Raw genomic sequence first — 22788 nt, forward strand, 5'->3', positions numbered from 1 at the left:
GTTAAGTTATACTATCATTTATCTAATAGTTAGTTAGAAATTTATTTTATTTAACCTTGAAAACTGCTGTAAATCTAAAGTATTCTTGTTACAGACCAGAGAGAGAGAGAGAAAGAAGAGGTGCTAAAACGACATCTATCATCTAATTTTAGTAATTACCTAAATTAATGAATCTTTTTAAGATAAAGAAAGGCAGTGTAGGGCAAAGATATTTTGGTATGGACTGGAAGTTATCTTCCCTGAAAGAAAAATGAATCTGACAATCTAGCCACACTTTAAAAAGGTGTGCCACTGTTTATTTAGAATCCCTCCTATTTTATTAGAAACAGGAAGAGTATATTTCACCAGCAGGAAGTAAGTATACTCTCAATACAGGTATGTTTAACGCTCCTTTGATTGATGTCCATTGCAGACATTTTGGATCCCAGGCAAGATCAAAATGAGAAATAATAAACATCCAGTCCCTGATGATTCATTTAAGTCATGCTCAACTAGTTGAAAGCTTCCGCCAGGAGGGGAAGTTGCGATTCCCCCTGGCCGATTTTGCATTTATTTCAGTGCTCTAAAGAACAGTACGTGTGGGCAGCTCTGCTCTGGGGCGTCAGGCTGTGGGACAGGAGTTGATGCTCACGGCGCCACTGACCAGGGCTGCTTTACTGAAGCTCACTGGGTGTCCGTCAATCACAAAGTGACGAATGCAGCCTGTGAAGGGCTTGCTGGGGGCCAAGCGTGGTGTCAGTAGAGACTCTGCAAAGAGAAATAAATGAAAACAAAAATTGCATTTCAGGTACTTTAACCCCCAAAATTACTTTGTGGTAAAAGTGTACTTAATAATTGCTCATATCATCAAGGTGACTTACATGTCAAAAATGGAATATATTTAGAAATTTACTCATTCCTCAGTAACTTCATCTGCTTTTGAAGTAATATGAACATGTGGTAATGTGAATGTTTTGCCTTATTTTCCACAATCAGGTGCCTCTGTATAATTCAGCTGTCTTCCAAGGAGGAAATTTACTACGTACACGTAAAGACTCAGCAGTGACATTTCATAGTCTACCTATGCTTTTGGGCAGTGGTGGTTCAGCGATAGAATTCTTGCCTTCCATGCAGCAGGGTTTGATTTCCTGGGGTTGATTCCTAGCCAATGCTCTTCCTGCATAGCTACCACCTGTCTGTCAGCAGAGGTCTGCAGGTTGCTGTGATGCCGAACAGGTTTCAGTAGAGCTACCAGACTAAGAGAGACTAGGAAGAAAGGCCTGGTGAGCTATTTCTGAAAAACAGCCAATGAAGACCCTATGGGTTACCACGGTCTAATGCACAACAACTGGTCATGGGGACGGCGCAGGACTAGGCAGTGTTTTGTTTCATTGTGCATGGGGTTGCCATGAGTTGGGGGCCAACTCCATGGCAGCTAACAACAACAACAACCTATTTTTTGGGGGGTTAATTTCACCTGGGCCTGACTTATTTTCTGTGCTGAGAAGGAGAAAGGAAATCTTAGTTTCCACACTATTTCTGGACTTGGTTAATGTTTCTGTTTAATTCATGTCATTATTCTTCAGCCTTAAGCCTCCACATTTTTGCCAAGCTCATAAGATATAATGAGAAAATAATGAATTCAAATAAACTAAATTTTAATTTTTCTGAGCAAAGGGCTTAAGAACTGTAAACAGAATAATGATAACTAGCGTTTCCTTGTGTGGGCACAGGTGCCCTGTGGTATGCCAGGGGAACATCCTCTCCTTGTCTTAATTAGAAATCTGGAAAAAGCTGTATGCTTATTAATTGCAAAATTAAATGTGTTGGGATGATAAAAGCAATATAATTTAAAGCAATTTAGAGACCTTAGAGATATCATGAAATTAAAATCCATTTAGCCAAAGTTTATTATTATGTACAAACAGCTCTGTGAACAGTAGCAATAAAAGGTGGAAGACACCTAAAAATCAGTAACTCAAGAAGGAACATAAAACAGGACAGCAAATTAAACATCATCCAGTGGCTGTAATAAGCTTTCTAAGCAATGTAGATTAAGAATATGTAGAAGCTTTATACTAAAAATAAATCATGGAAATAGTGTTTCATATTTAGAATGATAAAGTTTTAGATTTTGAAGGGGCCTGAGAGATCAAGTCCCTTTATTTGTCTATAGATTAGGATGATTATATATATCCTTCAAGTCTGCTCAGCTGTGCTGCATTATAGGAGTAAAAAGTAAGCAAACAGGAGAGATTCTAAAGCTTTGTTGTTGCTGGGTGCTGTCCAGTCAACTCCGACTCATAGTAAGTAACCTTTATGACAGAGAAGAACCACCTGATAGGGTTTCCTAGGCTGTTATCCTTACAGGAGCAGATTGCCAGGCCTTTTCTCCCTTGGAGTGGCTGGTGGATTCAAACTCCTGACCTTTCAGTTAGCAGCTGAGCACTGAACCATTGGGATACTAGGGCCAGAAACATCTAATTCTGCTGCCCGTTTTGGAAATGACTTTTAGAACATAGGTTTGGTTCTGCCCAAGCCTATCACCCTTTGGCTTATGGGGGAAGTTATCTGGAGGTAATAATTCATACAGCAATTACTGTATGCATAATTTACCATACAATTAATTGTAAGTAGTGACAGGAAAGTGCCCCAGAACCTTAAGTGACTGATGAATAAAATCAATACATGACTGTAAGAGAGAATGTTCCACAGGTTGAAAGATTGACTATATATAGAATGATCCAGGATTTTTAGTAGTGGGATAAATGGTCAGGCATCCATGTGTGTGGGCTGCAAAAATAATAATTTTAATTTTTAAATTATACAGTAAAGCTGACTTTTTGGTATATAGTTGTATGACCTTTAATGCATTCACCTTTTTTATTGACAGAAATAATGAGTCAACAGGGTTCTGCTTGGTTTAAGGGATTATTTAGGATTCCGAGAGAATCCAGTGCATATAGGGGTTTTATTTATGCCTAATTTCCTTTAGTTATCCTTCTTAATGCCTGGTTTCCTATGTGGTTTTAGCGGAATTAATCTTGAACAGCTAAAAAGGATATAACTAATTACATTTAGCTTAAATTATTTTGCTTTGGTTCTGGGCTTGCTGGCATGACTCCTAGACAGAAGTAAAAGGTACAGTGGTGCTGTTGGCTGGTGGTTAGACCTCTGTGACCTGCTACTTTGTGTGTGCTGGTTCATTAGTTAAATCTTTCTGTTTACTGTGTTTCAGACAGGCTGTATTTTGCTTTTGGTACTTCTTGCCCACCTAGTCTCTGAAGGTTACCAATTTAGCAACTTCTGTAGTGAAAGACAATGGTAGTGTGTGATAGTGTGTGATGCACACACAAATAAAGACAAACAAACAAAAATCAAAGAGACAAATATTTTACTGAATGATGTAGTAAGCACTCTGAGTGCAAAGTAAAGAACAAATACTCTGGCTTCCATGAGCGAGAACCACTCTTGTTTTGCCATCTCTTGGAGCCAAGTTCAGTGCTTAACAGACACTCCATGATGTTTGTTGTGTGTTGAATAAAGTCATGTTTTCTGTCAACAGAGTGTACTATTTAGCTTCAACAGTATTCTGTGATAGGAGCTACAACAATACATGGTGAGCACAGGATATCCTAGGTAGAGGGAGTTGGGTGTGTAGTGCATGTGGGTATAAGTGAGTCTGGGCTGAGTCCTGAAGGTCAGTAAGGAGTTAGGTTGGTGGGGGAGGGGGAGAAGCTGTTCATGAAAAGGTACTGGGTAAGAAAGGAAGAACATTTCCCAGAAATGAAGGCCTTGTGCACTTGTGCAAAGGTCTGGAGCAAAGAGAGCGCCGTTGAACATTTAGGCAATGGCAAGCCCCAGAAGGTGTGGGGAAACCCAAGAGGCAGGGACAAGGAGGGGCTTTTCATCAAGGGGTTCGCATGCCATGCTGAATTTGACCCTGTAGACTCTTGGGAACTTTTGAAATATTTTAAACTATGTCCTGAGTTCTAGGAAGGAAGTAATATACAGAAACCTAGGAACTGATGTAATACATCTCCCACAGTGCCTCGGCCAGAATCCCTTTTAGAACTGAAGCCAGGCAGCGGGAGGGGCGGGTTGGAGCGGAGGGATGAGAGTGTGTGGGGAAGTAAAGGAAAGGAAGTGTTGATTTTTGAGGGTCTCAAAGATTTCTGTAGTCACTGAGTTACTATCATTGTCAATACCGGTATTTGAAAAATTCTCATTACGAAGGCGAGGAGGGCTTACTAGCAACTATTTTAGGAGTATCCAAAGCCAGATGCTTAATTTTATCTGTGCTTTCTCACTCTCCTACTTAAAGCATTTTTAGGATCTGCCTTTACATGGGGCAATCTAAAATAACTTAGTCAGAAGGCAAGGAAACACTGTTGTATGTTTTCCCTTCAAATTCCCTCCAAATTCCAGATGCAATAAAGCTTGCATACCTTCTCCTTAGGTATCTCTCACCAGCTGTAGCATTCAGTTTTTCTGTAGTAAGTCAAATGTGTGAAAACACACACATTCAATGTAAGGACGTGGTCCCAGTTTCAGAGGTTTAAAACAATTGTGTGTGTGTAGGTGGGGGGAGGTCCAAAAATATCCTCCTATCACCACTCCAGGCTATACACCATTCTTTGCTACTGCTGACGATGACTACAGAATTGCAGCTGGGAATCTTTCTTGGGGACTGCCACTACAGAGGAATAACAGAATTTATGGCTTGCAGCTGTTTTACAAATCAGACTAATCCTGGAATGAGAGAACCATGACTCTCTTCTTCCCAACTTAGAAAAGAGAGCAAGTATGAGCAAGCCTTCAGTCCACCAAGATTCTCATACTTTAGAACAGATTCAGTGTGTATGTGTGGAGGGTATGTGGAAAAGGCAGAGAAAAGTACATACATATGGCAAGGGGGAGAGTAACAGCTGGGGTTTCTTATGTGTTATTTTGTTGTGATCTTGGGTGAGGAGTCACAATTTTCAGTATGCTTTCTCCTTTGAAAAGCAATCATGTAATTTTTTTTTGAGTTATTTGGGTGAATTATGAAGACACGTGACTCAATTCTTAATAATATAATAATAACGAGAACTCACTGCGTTTTAGATTTGGAAACTTGCCCCTTTTAAGCAAATCTTACCTGGAACACCTCCAACAAACACAGGCTCCCTGTGATCAACTGGTTTTGGATTCAGGGGTCCAACCACATGGTTCACTTCAGAATCTACGTCCAACTGAACCACATTTGAATCTCTAATGACTGAAATACAGGGCAAAGACTGGTCAGAAGTGGCACTGGAATAATTAATTTTCACATGAAAGAGACAAATTTATCACTGTAATGACTTTTATTTATTCCAGAACAAAGCTCCATATTTTCTATATCATTAAAAACATGAATATCTAACAAGCTAACTGTAATATTTTGACAGAGAGAATATTTAGGATTTTCTTGTGCTACTTTTTGCTACATAAATTATGCATAATTTAAATAACTACCCAACACCATTTTGGCAGCATTCATATTTTCAAGCCATATATGGATTCCACATATAAATAGTAGTGCAATAACATTTGTTTCTCTTTTTTCCCTGGCTACTTCTAGACTGCCATCCATCACCTATTCTATCACATAATTTACAGTGAGTTCTGCCACACAATCATCCCACAGATGGGTGTACAGGCTTACCCGGGGACCCTTAGGGTTTCTTACCTGTAATCCTGTGCCATCTGCCATCACAGAGCTTCTGCTTGGGGGTTACTGAGGTGGAGAAGTCTCTGATGCCATTGTTGACTTTTACTATGACCTTCAAAAAACAGGGTTTATTATATAATATAATTTCATCTCCCCACATCCATGATCGAACTGAATTTCTTAAGTAATTCACCACAGAGAAGCAATATTTCAACAAATAGCCACGCAGGATTAGCTTTGCAATTTGAACACAAGGGGTCAGTCTTTCGCAGGCTATAGACACAGTTTAAACTGTGTGCTCCTTGGAGAGAAACGAATTGTTACACAGGAGAGAAGATGGGAGACAGGAACAATAAGAAAGATAGCAAAATGAATTCCTTTAATTTTTAAAGATGGCATACGCTATACAAAGCCGGTTAAGGTATTGGTAAAGAGCATGGACTTTGAAGCCAGACTGCCTAGATTCATATCCCAGCTCTCCAACTTATCCTACTCTGTGCCTCAGTTTTCTTCTTTGTAAAATAAGGGTATTGAAGGTACAATAGTACCTATCTCAAAGTCAAGGTACCTACCTTATAGAGCCGTTGGAAAGATTAAATGAGTTAATCCATATTAAGCATTTAGAATACCACCTGACAGTCTGCGCCATATAAAGATTAGTTTTTATTGTTATATGGTTCAATAGAATGTAATGGAACCCAAAGAAATCAATTGTATTAAGTTAAAGGCATCGAAATACTATTTTTTCCTTAATATATATTCAAATAGCTTCCTGAATTTTCTTTAATAATAACACACTTGGTCACTATGAGTCCCAATCAACTCCACTGCACCTAACAACAGCAACAGTAATATTTTAGGATGAAAGTGCTATTTTATTATAATTTTCTTTTATTTCTAGAAATGGAGAATAGTATGTATATGTGTATAAATACATATCTGGTATACGCACTGGGTTTCTGGTTATACATATAGATATATAGATGGATGGATAGATTTTTTTATTAGTGGTTTTGATATTTGGCTATGTTTGCTGCTCCCATTTGGTGAAAAAGGTTGTTTTCCAATTGTTTTGTTAAAACCCTTTATGTTGTTATTACTGATAATTTTCTTTTGTAGTTGTGCCATCTTTTCACAGCTCTTTGTTCTAACCAAATCAATTCCCAACATGTAATTCTGAGTCTAAATATATTGCCTGCATTTAAATTTTATGTTACAGCTCTCCCCATCTCTCTCTCTCTTTTTTTTCCATTAAGGAAAGATTGATGAGATAATTCTGTGAAATAAATTTGCTTCAGATCTAGAATCCAAGGTCAGAAGAGACAGACTGTTAAAATTTTTTAAGGCAATACCTGCCCATTTTTCATGTGAACATTTAGGTACTCCCCATTGACACTGTGGCCATGGACAAGGGTTCCGGAACTGCTTCTGGGACGTACTTCAAATGTAATCTCAAACTTCAATCCAATATTGAAAGATTCATCTGTGGGGAGAAATACTATCAGTGCTCAAGAACAGCAACATAAGTTTTATAACTATGATGTGATTTTGTAATTAAATACTTTTAAATCTACATTTGAAAGCTTGACGTATTTTTCAATAGCTATGTAGAAGGTGGCATTCTTCGTGTCAAAAAACACTGTGGAAAGCTCTGTGGGGGATAAGACAACTAATATACCACTCCTGTGTGTGGAGGTTGGGGATAACACATTGACAATAAATACATCATGTGCTCTGGGAGTCTGGGGGAGCAGAAATTCCAGCTAGCAAGGCCATTTGGTACTTCAAAAGTGAGAAGGAGGAAAGGCAATTCTGGCTGAGGAAGTAGTCTGCACACAGGTACAGAGACTGGGGTGTTTGGCGAGTACTGCGCAGGTTAGTGTGCCTGGATGGTCTGCTGCAAGTGGGAGAAGGAGGCATGGTAAGTGGGAAGGCAGGCTGGAGCCACGTCCAGAAGGGCTCTAATGCTGAAGTAGGGAAGCTCAACTCTCTTTTGCAGTCATTGGGCAAGAGGGCTGACTTGATCAGACCTACATTTTAAAATAATTCTTAAACGACAACAACAAACTAACTGGTGCCAGTGTTGCACAGCCTTTCAGAGGGGAGAGAAAGTGAGAACAACAAAAGAAAGGAGTTAGGAGCTGCTATTGCAGTGATCCAAGAAAATTAATTCTTATTAAGAGTAGCTGTCTTCACCCCAAGAGACTCATTGCAAACCTGAACATCTTCATAATGTTCACTTGATATGTCTTATAATTCACTTTTTAATTTTTTCTGCTATTGGTTAATATTTATGAGGTACATAAATTGTGTAGGTTGCCATGCATCTCAAGGTGTCCAAGCCTTTAGTGTTTTTATCAGTGAAATTCAAGGAAGCCCTCAGCAAATGGCTGAGGAACATAAGTGCAGGTGTTTTGGTAGGGATAAAGATAGGGAAGTAAAATCATGGGCTAGACAAATTAAAGGAATTATTACCTCTGGTTATTCTATTGGGCATGGCGATAGTTTAAGAAAGTATAGTTGGCTGCATTGTAATTTCTTTTCTTTTTTTTCCAGGAATGTACAAAGTATCTAAGCGCTTTGAGGGCAGGGAACGTGTGGTTTTATACCCTTCTCCTGTTCTCTTTCCAAATAACCTATCTCTGTGCCTTCCTCACACCTAACAGCTGCTCCGTAGGATGTTGTTGAAGTGGTTTGGATGGTGATTGTGTGTAGTCTTTCAGAATTTTATTTTAGGAGATGTTATGTTTCATTACTTGGCATACAATAAAAACTGTTCAGCAAGAGAGTAATGGTTGAGGAGAATAAAGATACAGAAATGAAATTTCTGAAGGTCATTATTTCCTGCAGGCACTGCAGAGCTGGGTAAGGAAGTGGAACTCGCTTTTACTAGAGATAATGGGTGTGCTAACAGGGAAGAGAGCAAGGCCTAGAAGAGCAAGTGGTCAGGAGATGATTGGATCAGGCCACAGAGCAGCACGGGAAAGTCTAAAGAAGCCTGGATGGTCACCCACAGGTTTGGCAGCTGTAGGGAAGCTCTGGTCAGGGAACGAAACAGGGATGAAGACTCCATGTCTTCTTTGGAGTGGTAGAGGGAGCAAGGTGGTGGTTGTGGAAAAGGTCAACTCCTAGAGCTGGGTTATTTGGCATTCTTAAGTTTTAGTTGTGGGCCCAATATTTCTTCCAGGAAGGAAGTGTTTAATGATTCATATTTTACAAAATCAGTCATTTTACCTAGAACCACATATCCTCCTTCTGTTGAAAAGTATGTTCCCATTTCCATTGGACCTTCAAAACAAGGGGTCACACTAAATGTCTGGGAAGCAGAGGTGATGGAGGCCCCATTGAGCTGGAGATTGCCGAGACAGCCACTGAAACTGTAGACTGAGTTAATCTGAGAGAAGGAGAAGACATTTCTTGAAGTTCATTTTTGCAGCACAGATACACCAAACTAAAACCCCAAACCAAATCCGTTGCCGTGGAGTTGATTCCGACTCCTAGCGACCCTATAGGACAGAGTAGAACTGCCCCATAGGGTTTCCAAGGAGTGGCTGGTGGATTTGAACTGCCAACTTTTGGTTAGCAGCCGAGCTCTTAACCACTGTGCCACCAGGGCTCTATAGATACACCAAGGAGAAGCAAAATGATGGGGCATAAGTCCTGAGAGAAACTAAGAAATTCCTTATTTAATGTAGCTATCTAAATGATTAATCTTGATTAATCTTTTCAAGGTAGTTCATTTAACTAGTTTTTTCAAGTTGGAATTTTGTATTTGATGATGTCAGCCTACAGTAATTAAGCTATGGGATTTTTTACATACACCATAATGAAATAACTAGCAACTGCAAATATAAATTTTTATATGTTTTTGCTGTGTGCTATCGAGTCGATTCCGACTCATAGCAACCCTATACAACAGAGTAGAACTGTCCCATAAGGCTTTCAGGCTGTGATCTTTAAGGAAGCAGACTGCCACATCTTCTTCTCCCGTGGAGGGGCTGCTGGGTTCGAACTGCTGACCTTTTGGTTAGTAGTTGAGTGCTTAACCATTGACCCACCAGGGCTTCTTAAATTTTATATATATATATATATCAGATGAAATACACTTAAATAAATAAAATTAAATGTTAGAATTATCCTTCCAGAATGACAGCTGCGCTCAAGATCATCTACTGCTGCTGAAGGCTAGTAAAGTCCTTGACTGTTAAGTCTACTGTGGTTGAATATACAGCAGAAGGTTTACATTTCGGCTTCGTTAGCTGTTTTTGTGGTTGAGGGTTTATCTTACCATGCAATGTGAAATTTGGGCCACCTTGGACAAACTGATTTTATCCTGCATTTGGAAATCTTCCTTTTAAAGAGATTGCCATGGCCCCTGAAACTACTGCCCTGAGATAACCTTTAAACCTTAAACCAAAAATATTCCTTGAAGTCTTTTCAAAAACAAACAATAGTTTAGCTTAACTGGTGAAAAAGACCTGCCTTGAGTGTCACGCTCCTTTAAGAACTACCCATATAGAATCAAACTGACAATAACTACTGGAAAAATTAGACAGCAGCCTTATGGCGCAGTGAATTTATGTTAATGAGGGAGGAACAACTCAGAAAAGGAGGGTGAGAATTGTTACACAACTCGAAGAATGTAATCAATGTCACTAAAAGGTACATGCTCAATTGGTGTATATTTTGGTGTGTATATTCTCAACAACAACAAAATAAGTAGAATTATGTACGTGTATATATAAAAAAAGACTGTCATGGAATTGGGGCTGCTTAATTAATATTTAATGTGAACTCTAGTTTTTTTGCTTTATCCACATATATAATGAGTATTAGACATATTAACTTTTTGTGCTAAAATAAAATCTGTATTTATGTTAAGAAAAATTTAATCCTTTGATGCATTCTCTTTATTGCTAAATGTTTTTTAAGATGAAATAGTTTTAATTTTTAAATTACGAAAATTACATGTTTCTTACTATCCCTTCACTTCTCCCAAGAAGTAACCACTTTTCCTTGCACATTTACAGGTGTGTGTGTGTACACAAAACAAAAATAGGATCATAGTTTTTATAATGGTTTGAAACTTGCTTTTTTTCACTCAATAATATATAACAAAAACACTTGCTTTCTTTTTTTGGTATTTATTTGGTACTAAAAGTATGGCTACTTGCTGAATAAATAAGCATCCCCTTGAGACATAACTTTTTATGACAATTTACAACTCTGAAGCTTTTTTCGTTTCACCTCTACCTTAGACTCAGAGATCTCTCCCGACTTTGTAATGCCACAGGGCAAAAAGACAGCCAGCCTGACAGGAAGCTGTTGCTGTCTGGTTGGCTCTGACTCATGACCACCTCACGTGCGTCAGAGTAGAACTGTGTTCCATGGGGTTTTCGATGGCTGATAATATTTTGGAAGTAGATCACTGGGCCTTTCTTTTGAGGCGCCTCTGAGTGGACTCAAACCTCCAACCTTTCTATTAGCAGCCAAGCATGTTAACCTTTTCAACCACCCAGGGACCCCAATAGGACAATACACACTTTGATATTCCACATGCAGCCAAACTACAATTTTATTCTTGCCGGTTTCCTAATCTGTAATATGAGGGCCTGGACTAAATGATTTTCCAGCTTTCAAGGTCGATGGGTCTACCTGTTCCTCCCTTTCTTACCTGGACATTTTTCACAGCCCTTCCAGGAGCCACGCCTCCCAAATAAATAGGACCCTTGATTTTCCATGAAGCTTTAGTAGGAGGCAGACTTTCCTCCAGGACTCGAAGACCATCAATCACCAGTCGGCCACTGCTCTTTTCCCGAATAAATATCACCTGGATGGAGAGAAGGAAAACAGCAGGTCCCAAGTACATCACAAGACTGGGAGAAAGGCTGTGTTGCTCTGCCTCCCAACTTTGCTACCGTAATACTGTGGGGAATCCACAGAAAGTCCTTTAAAAAGGTGGTCCCCTTTCTGAAGGTCAGAAGTTTGCCTCTTCTTCTTCAGCAGAGTAGAGACCTGGCTACCCAATTTTTAGAATGAGAAAAACTATGTCCTCATTAATTCTTTTTTTGTTCTGCAGCATATGCCTTTATTGTGAAATGTTTCCACCTCCTTGCTTTATATACCCAGGTGCTTTTTCCTGCTCATCTTCTAATTACCACTTCATTATTTTGTACGGTATTATGAAAATGTGTTAGAGGAATTGATCCATGTATTTTCTGACTTCTAGATGGAATGATTTAAAGCTTCAGGCTTAATTTCTGAATACAGTTTAAATTTACCAGAGTTCTCTACGAATCTCTTTCGAGCTGGTTCAGCCCACATGTTCTCTCCCTCTCCTGAACTTATTGTAATTAATTGTAACGCATCTTATCTTGCTTACTGTTGCCACTACATACAAACTGATTTGCTTCAATATTTAGCTACTCCCCTGTGGTTCCTGTCCTCCTAACTGTTTGGATTTACTTTTCACTTTGCATCTTCCCTAGCTTAGCCTACTGCTGTGCACTATAAAAGACACTCAGGAACAGTTGTTGAACCTTAAGAACCTGTAGAGGTAGTGGGGGGGTGGGGAGGGTAGAGAGAGAGTCAAATGACAAATCATTAGAAACCAAACTTTAGATTATGTTGGCCATTGATCCTTTGGTTAAAACAGTTACACCCAATCTGTGTCTCTTTTTAAATAATATGCTTCAAGATTTTTATAAAGAATTAATAAAAAAAAGTTTTGAAATTGAACTTCAAGTGTACAGCAGCAGAATTTTAAAATGGATGTTTCTAGAGAGACATAGTGGGGCCTTAGCGTCAGCATATTTACACTGGTGAATATTTATTGATAATACTATCCTCTGCCTTCAACTTACATCATGCCACAATCCATCATTGTATTTCTCCTGGCTTCTAATCTTCAGTTTCTTGTGGCCAACGTTAAACATGAAAACCAAACGGCCGTGGGCCAAGAATAGAGTCATGAAATCATTCTCTTCTTGATCTGAGACATAGAAAATCATCCCATGGGAGGAGCGAGTTTTCAGACGGATGGAAAACTGAGATCTGGTAAATGAAAAGAAAAAGCTTACCATATGCGAAATGAGACTGAGGATAGTCTCTCTAACTTCCAAAGCAAGATGGTGTATGGGAGAAATAAGTAGCCATTCATTTAATCCCAAGCAGCATTTCTTCTAATTATCCCTTAGTATTATTAATGAATATTGGTTAGGTAAAAAAAAAAAAAGGTTAGGTACTAGTCCAAAAATTTAAATCCTTCTCCTCTAAAAAAAAAAAAAAATTTTTTTTTTTTACTATTAATGAATATTGGTTAGGTAAACAAACAAACAAAAAAAAGGTTAGGTACTAGTCCAAAAATTTAAATCCTTCTCCTCTACTTCCTTATGCAACAGGGATATGTTCCAAATTTAAAGTACTCTTTCAGTTAAGGATCATAATATCATGCCTGGCTTTGAAATTATGGTTAGTAAAGATCTATACGTTAGGGAAGCTTATTCATATGGCTTTGAAATTATGGTTGCAATTAGTTTAGTAAAGATCTATACGTTAGGGAAGCTTATTCATATGGACAAAATACTAGTGAGTAATTAATATGCATATAGAAATTTGTATAGAAACAATATGACGTGTGTACTATCAAAAATACAAATTCAAATCTTTTCCCAGTAAAAATTAATTGATGGACATCACATGTTAAAAACAGCCACCTGAGTGAGTAAACACTGGTGGTGTAGTGGTTAAGTGCTACAGCTGCGAACCAGAGGGTAGGCAGTTCGAATCTGCCAGGCGCTCCTTGGAAACTCTATGGGGCAGTTCTACTCTGTCCTATAGGGTCGCTATGCTATGAGTCTGAATCAACTCGATGGCACTGGGCTTGGTTTGGTTTTTGGAGTGAGTAGAAATTTTTAAAAATATTCTAGAAATTTAGCTCTAGGTTATGGATAAGATATATTTGTTAGGTTAACTTCTAGTTTGATTAACTCTGAATTTTTCCTGAAGAATACAAACTACTGATTCTGCTGATCAGGCAAGTAGTGAATTAGAAGGCATTAGAGGTTTCATGTGAGCCTTGGTGGCACGGTGGTTAAAAGTGCTCAGCTGCTAACCAAAAGATCAGCAGTTCAAACCTACCAGCTACTCTGTGGGAGAAAGATGTGGCAGTCTGCTTCCATAAAGATTTACAGCCTTGAAAACTCTATGGGGCAGTTCTACTCTGTCTTATAGGGTTGCTATGAGTTGGAACTGACCCAACGGCAATGGGTTTTTTTTTGGTTTAGAGATTTTTTTTATTGAATGCACTGTTATGCGAATGTTTGAAAAAGAAAGACTTATGTAAAAAACCAAAAACCTGTTGACACCGAGTTGATAATGCTAAACAACCTAGAGGTCTGTGAAACACGGGGAAAATGTGGGGTGGGGTGGGGTGGGGGGCATAGACATATATGAATATTTGTATTTTCAGTGCCTTTCTTTGTCAATATTCTAATAGTTTGGATGGCATTCCCATTTACAATCTGAAAACAATTTTCATCGGGGAAGATCATAAGAAAAAGATGGCATGTGGCAAACAAGGATGGAATCCAGCCATGCATTAAGTTTCAGGAAGGATAGCGTGTTACTTTACTTTTCACCAAAGTCTCCTTTTAGGTGTTCAAACTCTTGGCGGCTGTTTGCAGTCCCTCCGTACTGATATGCATGCTCTATTGCTCTAGGGCTGCTGGAAAGGTGGCAATGAGAATCTCTTGGAGCATTCCGCTCTTGGAATTTCAGGCCAACAGGATCCCAGGAAGGTGCATCCTTACTTTTCTCTCCCTATAAAAAAAAAAAGGAAATAATAAGTCATATGAAGGGATAAAAGTAACATGTTAGCAGCAAAAATTAATTTGTGATATCTTTACCATTAATGCTAATAAAACCCAAACCCATTGCTGTCGAGTTCATTCCAACTGCCCTATAGGGTTTCCAAGGAGCACCTGGTGGATTCGAACTGCCAAGCTTTTGGTTAGCAGCCGAACTCTTAACCACTATGCCACCAGGGTTTCCATTAATGCTAATACAAATAATAATAAAAATGTATATTATTTGAGGTTTTTCCATTCATGAAAAATTAGGCCCCTCTCTTCCTTCCCTCTACCACCACTGGCAAATGACTGCAGCAGCTATAGTAGTAACAACAATACAACAACAACATAGCATGTTAACAAACCCAAAATTCTAGTCATTGATAGCAAAGCAAAGCAAAACTGAAGCTATAGCAATGGCCACTCTATCATTTAAAATTAGTACACATCTAAAAGAATAGTAAAAAATGGAAAAGTTGGCAATAAAATAACCCCGAGCGACTCAATCCATACAATCGTCATATCATAGGCAACAATATCACTTTAACCCACTGTTTATTATTTACATACGCTGCGTAAGAAGTTAATATAATTAGCAACATCTTCAAAATTTTTAAGAATATTTTCAGTGATAGGATATATAATACTTTCATGTGACAGGATGTGGGACAATTTTTAAAAATTATTTGGTGCTCTTAAAATTGTATTGCTGATTTTAAAATTTAGAGGATAGAAATCTAATAATTCGCTCAGCAGCATGATCAAAGATTTATGTACAAAGGATCTTCACCCATAAAAGGGGAAAAATGGAAACAACTGAAAGTCTATTAATAGTTAAATGGATTATAATAATTGAATAAAACCCGTTGCCATTGAACTGATTCTGACTCATAGTGACCCTATAGGACACAGTAGAACTGCCCCGTAGAGTTTCCAAGCAGCGCCTGGGGGATCTGAACTGCCAACCTTTTGGTTAGTAGCTGTAGCTCTTAACCACTATGCCACCAGGGCTTCCTAAAATAGAATAGTAGGAAGTTATTATTAAAATAAATTGTTATAAAGTGCAAACTGCTTTGATTCGGCCCTTGTAAAAATTTAAGCTAGAGGTCACATGTGTTTCTTGGCAGTTACTTAAGAAGCAATTGATACAAGCATAAATACAAGGGAAGATTAGCAAACATTGACATTCTAGTTACCAGGAAGTATAAGTGAAATCTATAGTGATTCCTTATCTTGTCATTACAAACTTGAGTTTCTGTCTAGGAGACTAGACATAAAGTCCCAGAGCTTTCCTATAATATTGAAAGGCTTGTGTTAATAGTTTCAAGGGCTGTTGATTGTAACCTTGAGACTATGAATGCTTGTTAGGAAACTACATTTGATAGACAGCTTCATATAAAAAACGATGTTCATATAAAGTGGTAAACAGTGTTTGCTTTGGAAGGTTGACCTTTCTCAACAGCCTAGAATGTTAACCTGCTACCTTTGACCCACTGACCAGTGCTCAAGTGCCAGTTTAAAAAAACTCTCAGGATAAACCTTTTGGTAACAACATATGAACGTGACAGTAAGACTCTATCAGAATTTCATAGTGTCCTCTGAGAGTTGAAACTGGCTTAATCCTTCATAAAAATCAATGAAATGATCTCTCTGCCAGAGGTACTTTAAAAAAGTCTCCCATGTCAAACTCAGGAAAGGAGTACTGAAAAACAATTAAGTTTTGATTTTATGCGAGCAAAATTATTTTATTAACATGGATAAAGAATAATGTGTGAACAAAGGAGAAGTTTTATAGATATTCCAAAGAGCAGTCCATATAAAGTCAAATATATGGGGAAGTGCTCAAGGTATAAGGAGCCCTGATGACTCAGTGGTTAAGCTCTCAACTGCTAACTGAAGCATTCGAACCCACCAGCCACTCTTTGGGAGAAAGATGTGGCAGTCTGCTTCCATAAAGACTGCAGCCTTGGAAACCCTATGGGGTAGTCCTACTCTGTCCTATAGAGTTGCTATGATTCAGAATCCACTCAATGGCAACAGATATTTGGCTCAAGGTATAGTGGTCAGTGAAAGACCATCAGATGCGAGAAGCTAGTGGCGACTCTTCTTGCTTGCTGATTGGCCAAATGCCAGCCTTGAAAGGCAATCAGTTCTGCCCTTGACAGATGCTCAAACTCATCAGCCATCAGGGAAATGCAAATTAAAACCACAAGGAGATGCCATATGTGCCCATTACCTTGGCAAGATTCTAAATACTTGATTCTGTTTGATGGTGGCAATTGTGTAGGGCAATTGGTTCTTTTAAATGCTGTTTGCGGGAGTATAAGTTGCTATTGCTTAATAATAAAAATTCACAGTCCCTTTGGCCAAGCAATTCCAATTTCAGGAATCAATTCTCCAGGAACACTCACAAAGCTTTACAGAGATCTGACAGGTAAAATTCATTGAATGTTTACTATGTTCCAGGCATTGTGCTAAGTGTATTTCATTCACTCACTCATTTAATCCTCATAATAACTCTTAGACGGAGATAGCTAGATATTTATTGAATACTTATTTTGTGCCAGACATTGCTCTAGGTGCTTAGGATATATCAGTGAACAAAACAAAGGAGCTTAAATTATAGCAGAGGATGCAGATATAAATAATAAGCATAATAAATAAAGTATATAATAAATTGGAATGTGATCAGTGCTGTGAACAAAAGAACAAGCAGAAAAAGAGGAGAGAGATCAGTAGTACTGGTGCGGGACAGATGGCAGACTGAGGTATTAAATAGGTGTTCAGGGTAGGCCTTATTCTACTGGTGAGATTTGAGCAGTTCTGGAAGGAGGCAAAGGAGTTGTTCGTGCTGATGTTTGGGAGAGGAGTGGTGCAGGCAGAAGAGCTCCAGTAGAGACCCGAATATGCATGGCCTGTTATTGGAAGAGTCAGGAGGCCAGTATGGGGAACACGGTGAATGAGGCGCTGGAGTGGGAGGAGATGAGCTCAGAGAGGTTAAAGGACCTGGATCATAGAGGGCCTCTTGTGATATTGTATGGAGTCTCTAGGTGGTGCAAACAGTTACATGCTCAGCTGCTAATAGAAAGTTTGGAAGTTCAAGTCCACCCAGAGGCACTTAGAAGAAAGTCCTGGTGGTCTAATTTTGAAAAAGCAGACATGGAAAACCCTATAGAACAAAGATCTACTCTTGGTTGCCATGAGTTGAAGTCTACTCAATGGCAACTGTGATTATTATTATTATTTTTTTGTGATATTATAGGGACTTGGGCTTTGACTCTAGTACAGTGGGGGGATACTTTGAGCTGTGGAGTGACATGATATTTTTAAGGATCTGACTGATATGTTGAGAATAGACTGTTGAGGAGCAAAGCAGAAGCAGGGAGACCTTTTGGAAGGTTATTACAGTAATTCAGATGTGAGATGATGGTGGGACCAAGGTGGGAGCACCTGAATGCATAGACAAATTTGGGCCATGAAGGGAGACTTATACTGAAAGAATCAGAAGGGACTAATTGCAATGAAGGCAAAGATTATGAACACTGGGAGTAAATAATGAGAGAGTACAGTAGTTAGAGAATGGAATTTTAGAACTCAAGAATCTGTTGATGTGATTGCTCTAGTTGATGCCACAGCTCAACTGCGCATGTGAGTGGTGAAGTAAGGGCAAGGAATTAGAAAGAAACAAGGGTAAGATCAGGAACTTTAATAATTTCCACGAATGTGACAAAAGTCTGAGATTGTTATATAAAAATAAATGATATTAGGGAATTAATAATATTAAATAGTATATATTATATACCTGGAGCCCTGATGGTACAGTGGTTAAGAGCTTGGCTGCTGACTAAAAGGTCAGCAGTTTGAATCCATCAACCGCTCCTTGGAATCCCTATGAGGCAGTTCTACTCTGTCCTATAGGGCCGGAGTTGGAATCGACTTGACAGCAGTGGGTTTGGTTTTTATATACGTAAACTGTTAAGCACAGAAGGATTTAACAAGTGTAATAAAAAGTAGTTGGGAGTACCACTAAAAGCTGATTCAAATAGTTTCTCTGGAAACAAACTGATGTCACAAAGCTGGCAGACTGTCATATCTGATACTGCAAGAATCCCATCTTTCATACATACACAGTTGCTGACTAGGGTAAATTCTCCAAAACAGCAGTGTCTAGAGCTGTGTGCATGGAAGGCGAGGACAATTGGAAAGGTGGCATGACATTATCTTTTACCTTTTTATTCGGATTTGTTTTAGGCTTTGAGGAATTTTTTCTTCTTTTGTGAAGAAGAAACAATGGTGAAGACTCAATGGGACACTCATAAAGGGAAGTGTGGACCTTTTCGGAATATCGCTGGAAATCTTCGACCTCCACATCTCTGTCCAGCCTGTGTTTGTAACAGAGGAAGAAAGCTTTAAAAATATTGCTTAAAATTGTATGTTGAAAACACTGGAAACCATAGAACTTTATACAATGCGTGTGTGTGCGTGTGTGTGTGTGTGTGTGCGTGTGTATGTGTGTGCATGTGTGTGTGAGATCAGTCTTTATCCATCAACCACAATCTTAACGTGAACACCTTTAAATTATTATTCAATCAATTAACCAATAACTGTGTGCCTGGTACCAGAATATTCTGGCCCATGAATGTCTTTTCCCTCACTACACCCGCTGGGTGACTGGGGCTGCCTCTGTGTCATTTAATCTGGATCACTTTGTTCTTTATGTTCTTGTGCTCAGGGAACCCCCATTGACCTGGATTAATAGCTTTGTTTAAAATCATGCATTAAATGAAGAAGACATTTAAAAACCTGTACCAAGGATTTGGGGATGTTATTCTGTACTATATCATTAATAATAAGTACAAAAATAATAGCATCCAGTATTTATAGATTGTTGTGCGCCAGATGCTGTGCAAGGTGCTTCATACACATTATCTCATTTAATTCTCATAACAAGCCTATGAGGCAGGAGCTATTATAATCTGTATTTTACAGTTAAGAAACTGAGGCTTAATTAGGCAAGGTCATTCAGAAATTAAAGGGGAAAAACTCTATGCACGAACCCAAGTATGTCAGTGGTCCAAGCACATGCAAGCTTTCAACTATGACCCTCCAATGCTCTGATAAATTTCATAGTTCTCAGTTTTAATGATGTATATATTTTCATTCTTGACTTGATCTTCATTCTCAATCATACAGCTTTATGAATAATAAAAATACTGTACCTGGTAAAGTAGGCATTGCTTATACAGCCAGTGAAATTGCTGTACTGAGGACTGATGGGTGAGCCACCGAAGTAAAACTTCTTTTCACTTGGTTGTGTTTGTTCAACTTTCCCTTTGGTGAGATTCTTATTCCCAAATCTGCTTTTATCTACTATCAGTTCATATCTGCAATGAGAAAAGCTTTTTCACACACCACACTACTAGCATTTTTACCTTAAATTTCAATCTAGATTGGATAAGCAGGCTTCCTCATGGAATTGAAATGCAACACCTAGTTAATGAACAGCCAAACAGTTCCCATGCTCTTCATGAAGCCCAGGATAAAATGGTTGAATATTTCTATGTACAAAACAGAGCCTCCAAACCATGAATGAAATTTAAACCCATAAAAGAAGTTCAGAAAACTAGTTATCTGTATTATTTTGATGTGTGGAGAAAACAGACGTAAATCGTGGTGATTATTTAATGACATTTGTGGGAGATCATTTTCAATGTAAAGCACATTGAATGAGTTTGATCCTCATTGGAAGTGGGGTCTAGAAAAGACTTATTGATCTTCCTTTTGCATGTGTGACATAGAATATCTGCACTCCACACCAGATGCTTATTTCTTATTCTAGAAAGCTTTCTTTTTATGAGAAGAAATTTAGTATTAGGTATTTTAAACATAAAGCTTTTTAAAATGTAGCCATAAATACAGTTTCCTCAATTATTTAATTCAAAATCTAAACCAAAACAATATTTGCTGAGCTTTTTCCATGTACAACAAGCTACAGTCCATTCCATTAGTAGACTGCATAGTCACTTCCCTCAAGGAGATTATAACTTATTGTTTTACTGAAAACAAAACAGAACAAAACCAAACCTTTATGTTTATATTAATTTTATAGTGACTTGTTTTGTTCTGAAAATTAGTAGCAATTTCTTTTTAAAGAAAGTAAGATCATCCCCCCTCCCATTTTTTTTAAACACTAGAAAAGCAAAAGGAGTCCTGGTGGTGCAATGGTTAAGCCCTTGGCTGCTAATTGAAAGGTTGGTGGTTTGAACTCACCCAGCGGCTCTGTGGGAGAATGACCTGGCAATCTGCTCCTGTAAGGATTACAGCCTAGAAAACCCTGTGGGGCAGTTCTACTCTGTCCTATACGATCACTGTGAGTTGGAATCCACTCGCCGGCACCCAGTAACAACAAAAGTAATAGAAAGAGCCTATTATTCATAGGGTCATTTGACAGAATCATGCCCTACCAATCAAGACATACAGTGGAAAGAATACAAAGTGAGGAACTGTACCTTGTGGGTGAAACAGAGGTAATGATGAAGTGGGACAGCCCATCGTTGTACTGCTTATCTGGCGCTTGAACTTTGGTTCCCTTCACATCCATGATCACAGTACCGTTATTCAGTGAAATGGAGAACACGTCTGACTGAAATGCAAGCACAGGGTTTAAGCCAGGAGCCCAGGGATCCCAACGAGTGACATGCTTTCAGCATTTATGTAATGATATTTTTTATTTCTTAAGCGAACACATCTTTTACAAGAAATCTGCTTGTAAAAGAATTTTTATGAACGATAAAAGAGAATGTTCTAATGCTTGTATTGGTGGTGTCTATAAAATTGGAAAAAAAAATCTCTCAACATTCTCAGCTGAAAATTTTTGGTGATTTTGTCATGCTGAGAGTTGTTGCCCCAGTCAGAGCTTCTTTCCTAACTCAGGCATTTCTACTCCGTCATCATTCTCATTTTTAATCCCCTTTGTAAATACAATATTTGGACTCCCTTGGGATGTAGCTGGCTGACTAGGCAAGGGTTAGTTTGCTAGTTTTGCCTTTTTAAGTGTTTCACTATTTTTATCCATAGAAGTGGGAAAAAAGTAGATGTTAACACCTCTTTTTCTGAATTTGCTTGTCTTAAAATATTGGCGAAATGATAATCTTGCTTCTCTTTCCTTATCTGGGCACCAACCTCTGAAGCTGGCCCTCAGCAGAGAATGCTTTTTGTGAACAGAAAGTGTTATTGGCCAGTCGTGAATATTTGAAGATTTTGTGGCAGAAGTCCTACAAAATGGCTAAATTTTCACAGATGCTGCTGATTGAAATTAAATTTAATAGAACTGTGACAGATACAAGCCATGTGTATGAAAAATGGAAGCTGCCTTCATAAATTATACTATAACCCGGTCTTTCAGTGATGAGCTTTCAGTATAAATCAGTTGGCTCTTAGAGTCACCGAACCTCCTTCAGATCCTATTTTGTTCTTGAAATAACATATCTTTATAAGCTTAGCTCGTGCTCTATAGAAAATGCAAGGGCAGAAGAGCATGTCCTTTTTGCTATTTTATTAACTAAAGCACACATGTCTGTTCTTAACATACACCTAGATTTTCTTAACATTTTTTGTGCCATGGACCCCACTGGCAGTTTAGTGATGCATATAGACCTCTTCATCAACTAATACTTAAAAAATGCATAAATCAAAATATGCAGAAATACAAAGGAAACCATTTCCACTAAACACATTTTCAAAATAGTAAAACAATCAATCTGTGACATAGTAAAATGTATATTTCTTATTAAGGCTTTCAATAACAAGGCCTAGTAGCAAACCTAATAACCACTGTAATTTGGAAGAGCAATGAGCAAAAATGATATTTTGAGATATCTGTGACAACCATAATGTGATATGAAAAATACCTGTGATTTCTATTAATGACAAAGTCACATGTGCTGCTTATACAATTGTGGTTTATTGCCTTTATTCATAATAGAATAAAATACTAAATTTTAGTTAGAGAAAATGAAGAAGTAATTTTTTCCCATCTAATTCCATGAACCCCCTGATTTCTATCCAAGAACTCCTGGAAGATGGGTCTTTGAATGCCAGGTTAAGAACTCCTGATATACAATACAGATTATATTTTGTAAAGTGTCTGCAAAGAGGTATCCTGTATGTGTACATGTGAGTCAACATTAATCTGAATAAAAATTACTTTTAATATGCATGAAAAATATTTTTAATAGCAAAACATTGTCACAAAGAAGCTTCCTC

At 38.2% G+C, this 22788-nt stretch overlaps 1 protein-coding gene across 2 annotated transcripts in view; it reads right to left on the bottom strand.

Moving 5' to 3' along the window:
- Window positions 1–202: 202 nt before the first annotated feature.
- LAMA4 (laminin subunit alpha 4) overlaps window positions 203–22788 on the bottom strand; it is a 151347-nt gene continuing 128761 nt past the window's right edge. For both annotated transcript variants that reach the window (XM_049899236.1, XM_049899232.1), the window contains exons 29-39: window positions 21033–21166; window positions 19743–19907; window positions 18752–18905; window positions 14307–14494; window positions 12538–12727; window positions 11349–11504; window positions 8909–9068; window positions 7027–7157; window positions 5693–5786; window positions 5120–5239; window positions 203–747 (exon numbers count right to left, since the gene is read on the bottom strand). In XM_049899236.1, the coding sequence (XP_049755193.1) occupies window positions 602–747; window positions 5120–5239; window positions 5693–5786; window positions 7027–7157; window positions 8909–9068; window positions 11349–11504; window positions 12538–12727; window positions 14307–14494; window positions 18752–18905; window positions 19743–19907; window positions 21033–21166 (1638 nt within the window). In that variant the 3' untranslated portion in view covers window positions 203–601. The remainder of the gene's footprint in view (window positions 748–5119; window positions 5240–5692; window positions 5787–7026; window positions 7158–8908; window positions 9069–11348; window positions 11505–12537; window positions 12728–14306; window positions 14495–18751; window positions 18906–19742; window positions 19908–21032; window positions 21167–22788) is intronic.

This window comes from Elephas maximus, chromosome 1, assembly GCF_024166365.1.
Source record: "Elephas maximus indicus isolate mEleMax1 chromosome 1, mEleMax1 primary haplotype, whole genome shotgun sequence".
Lineage (NCBI taxonomy): Eukaryota > Metazoa > Chordata > Mammalia > Proboscidea > Elephantidae > Elephas > Elephas maximus.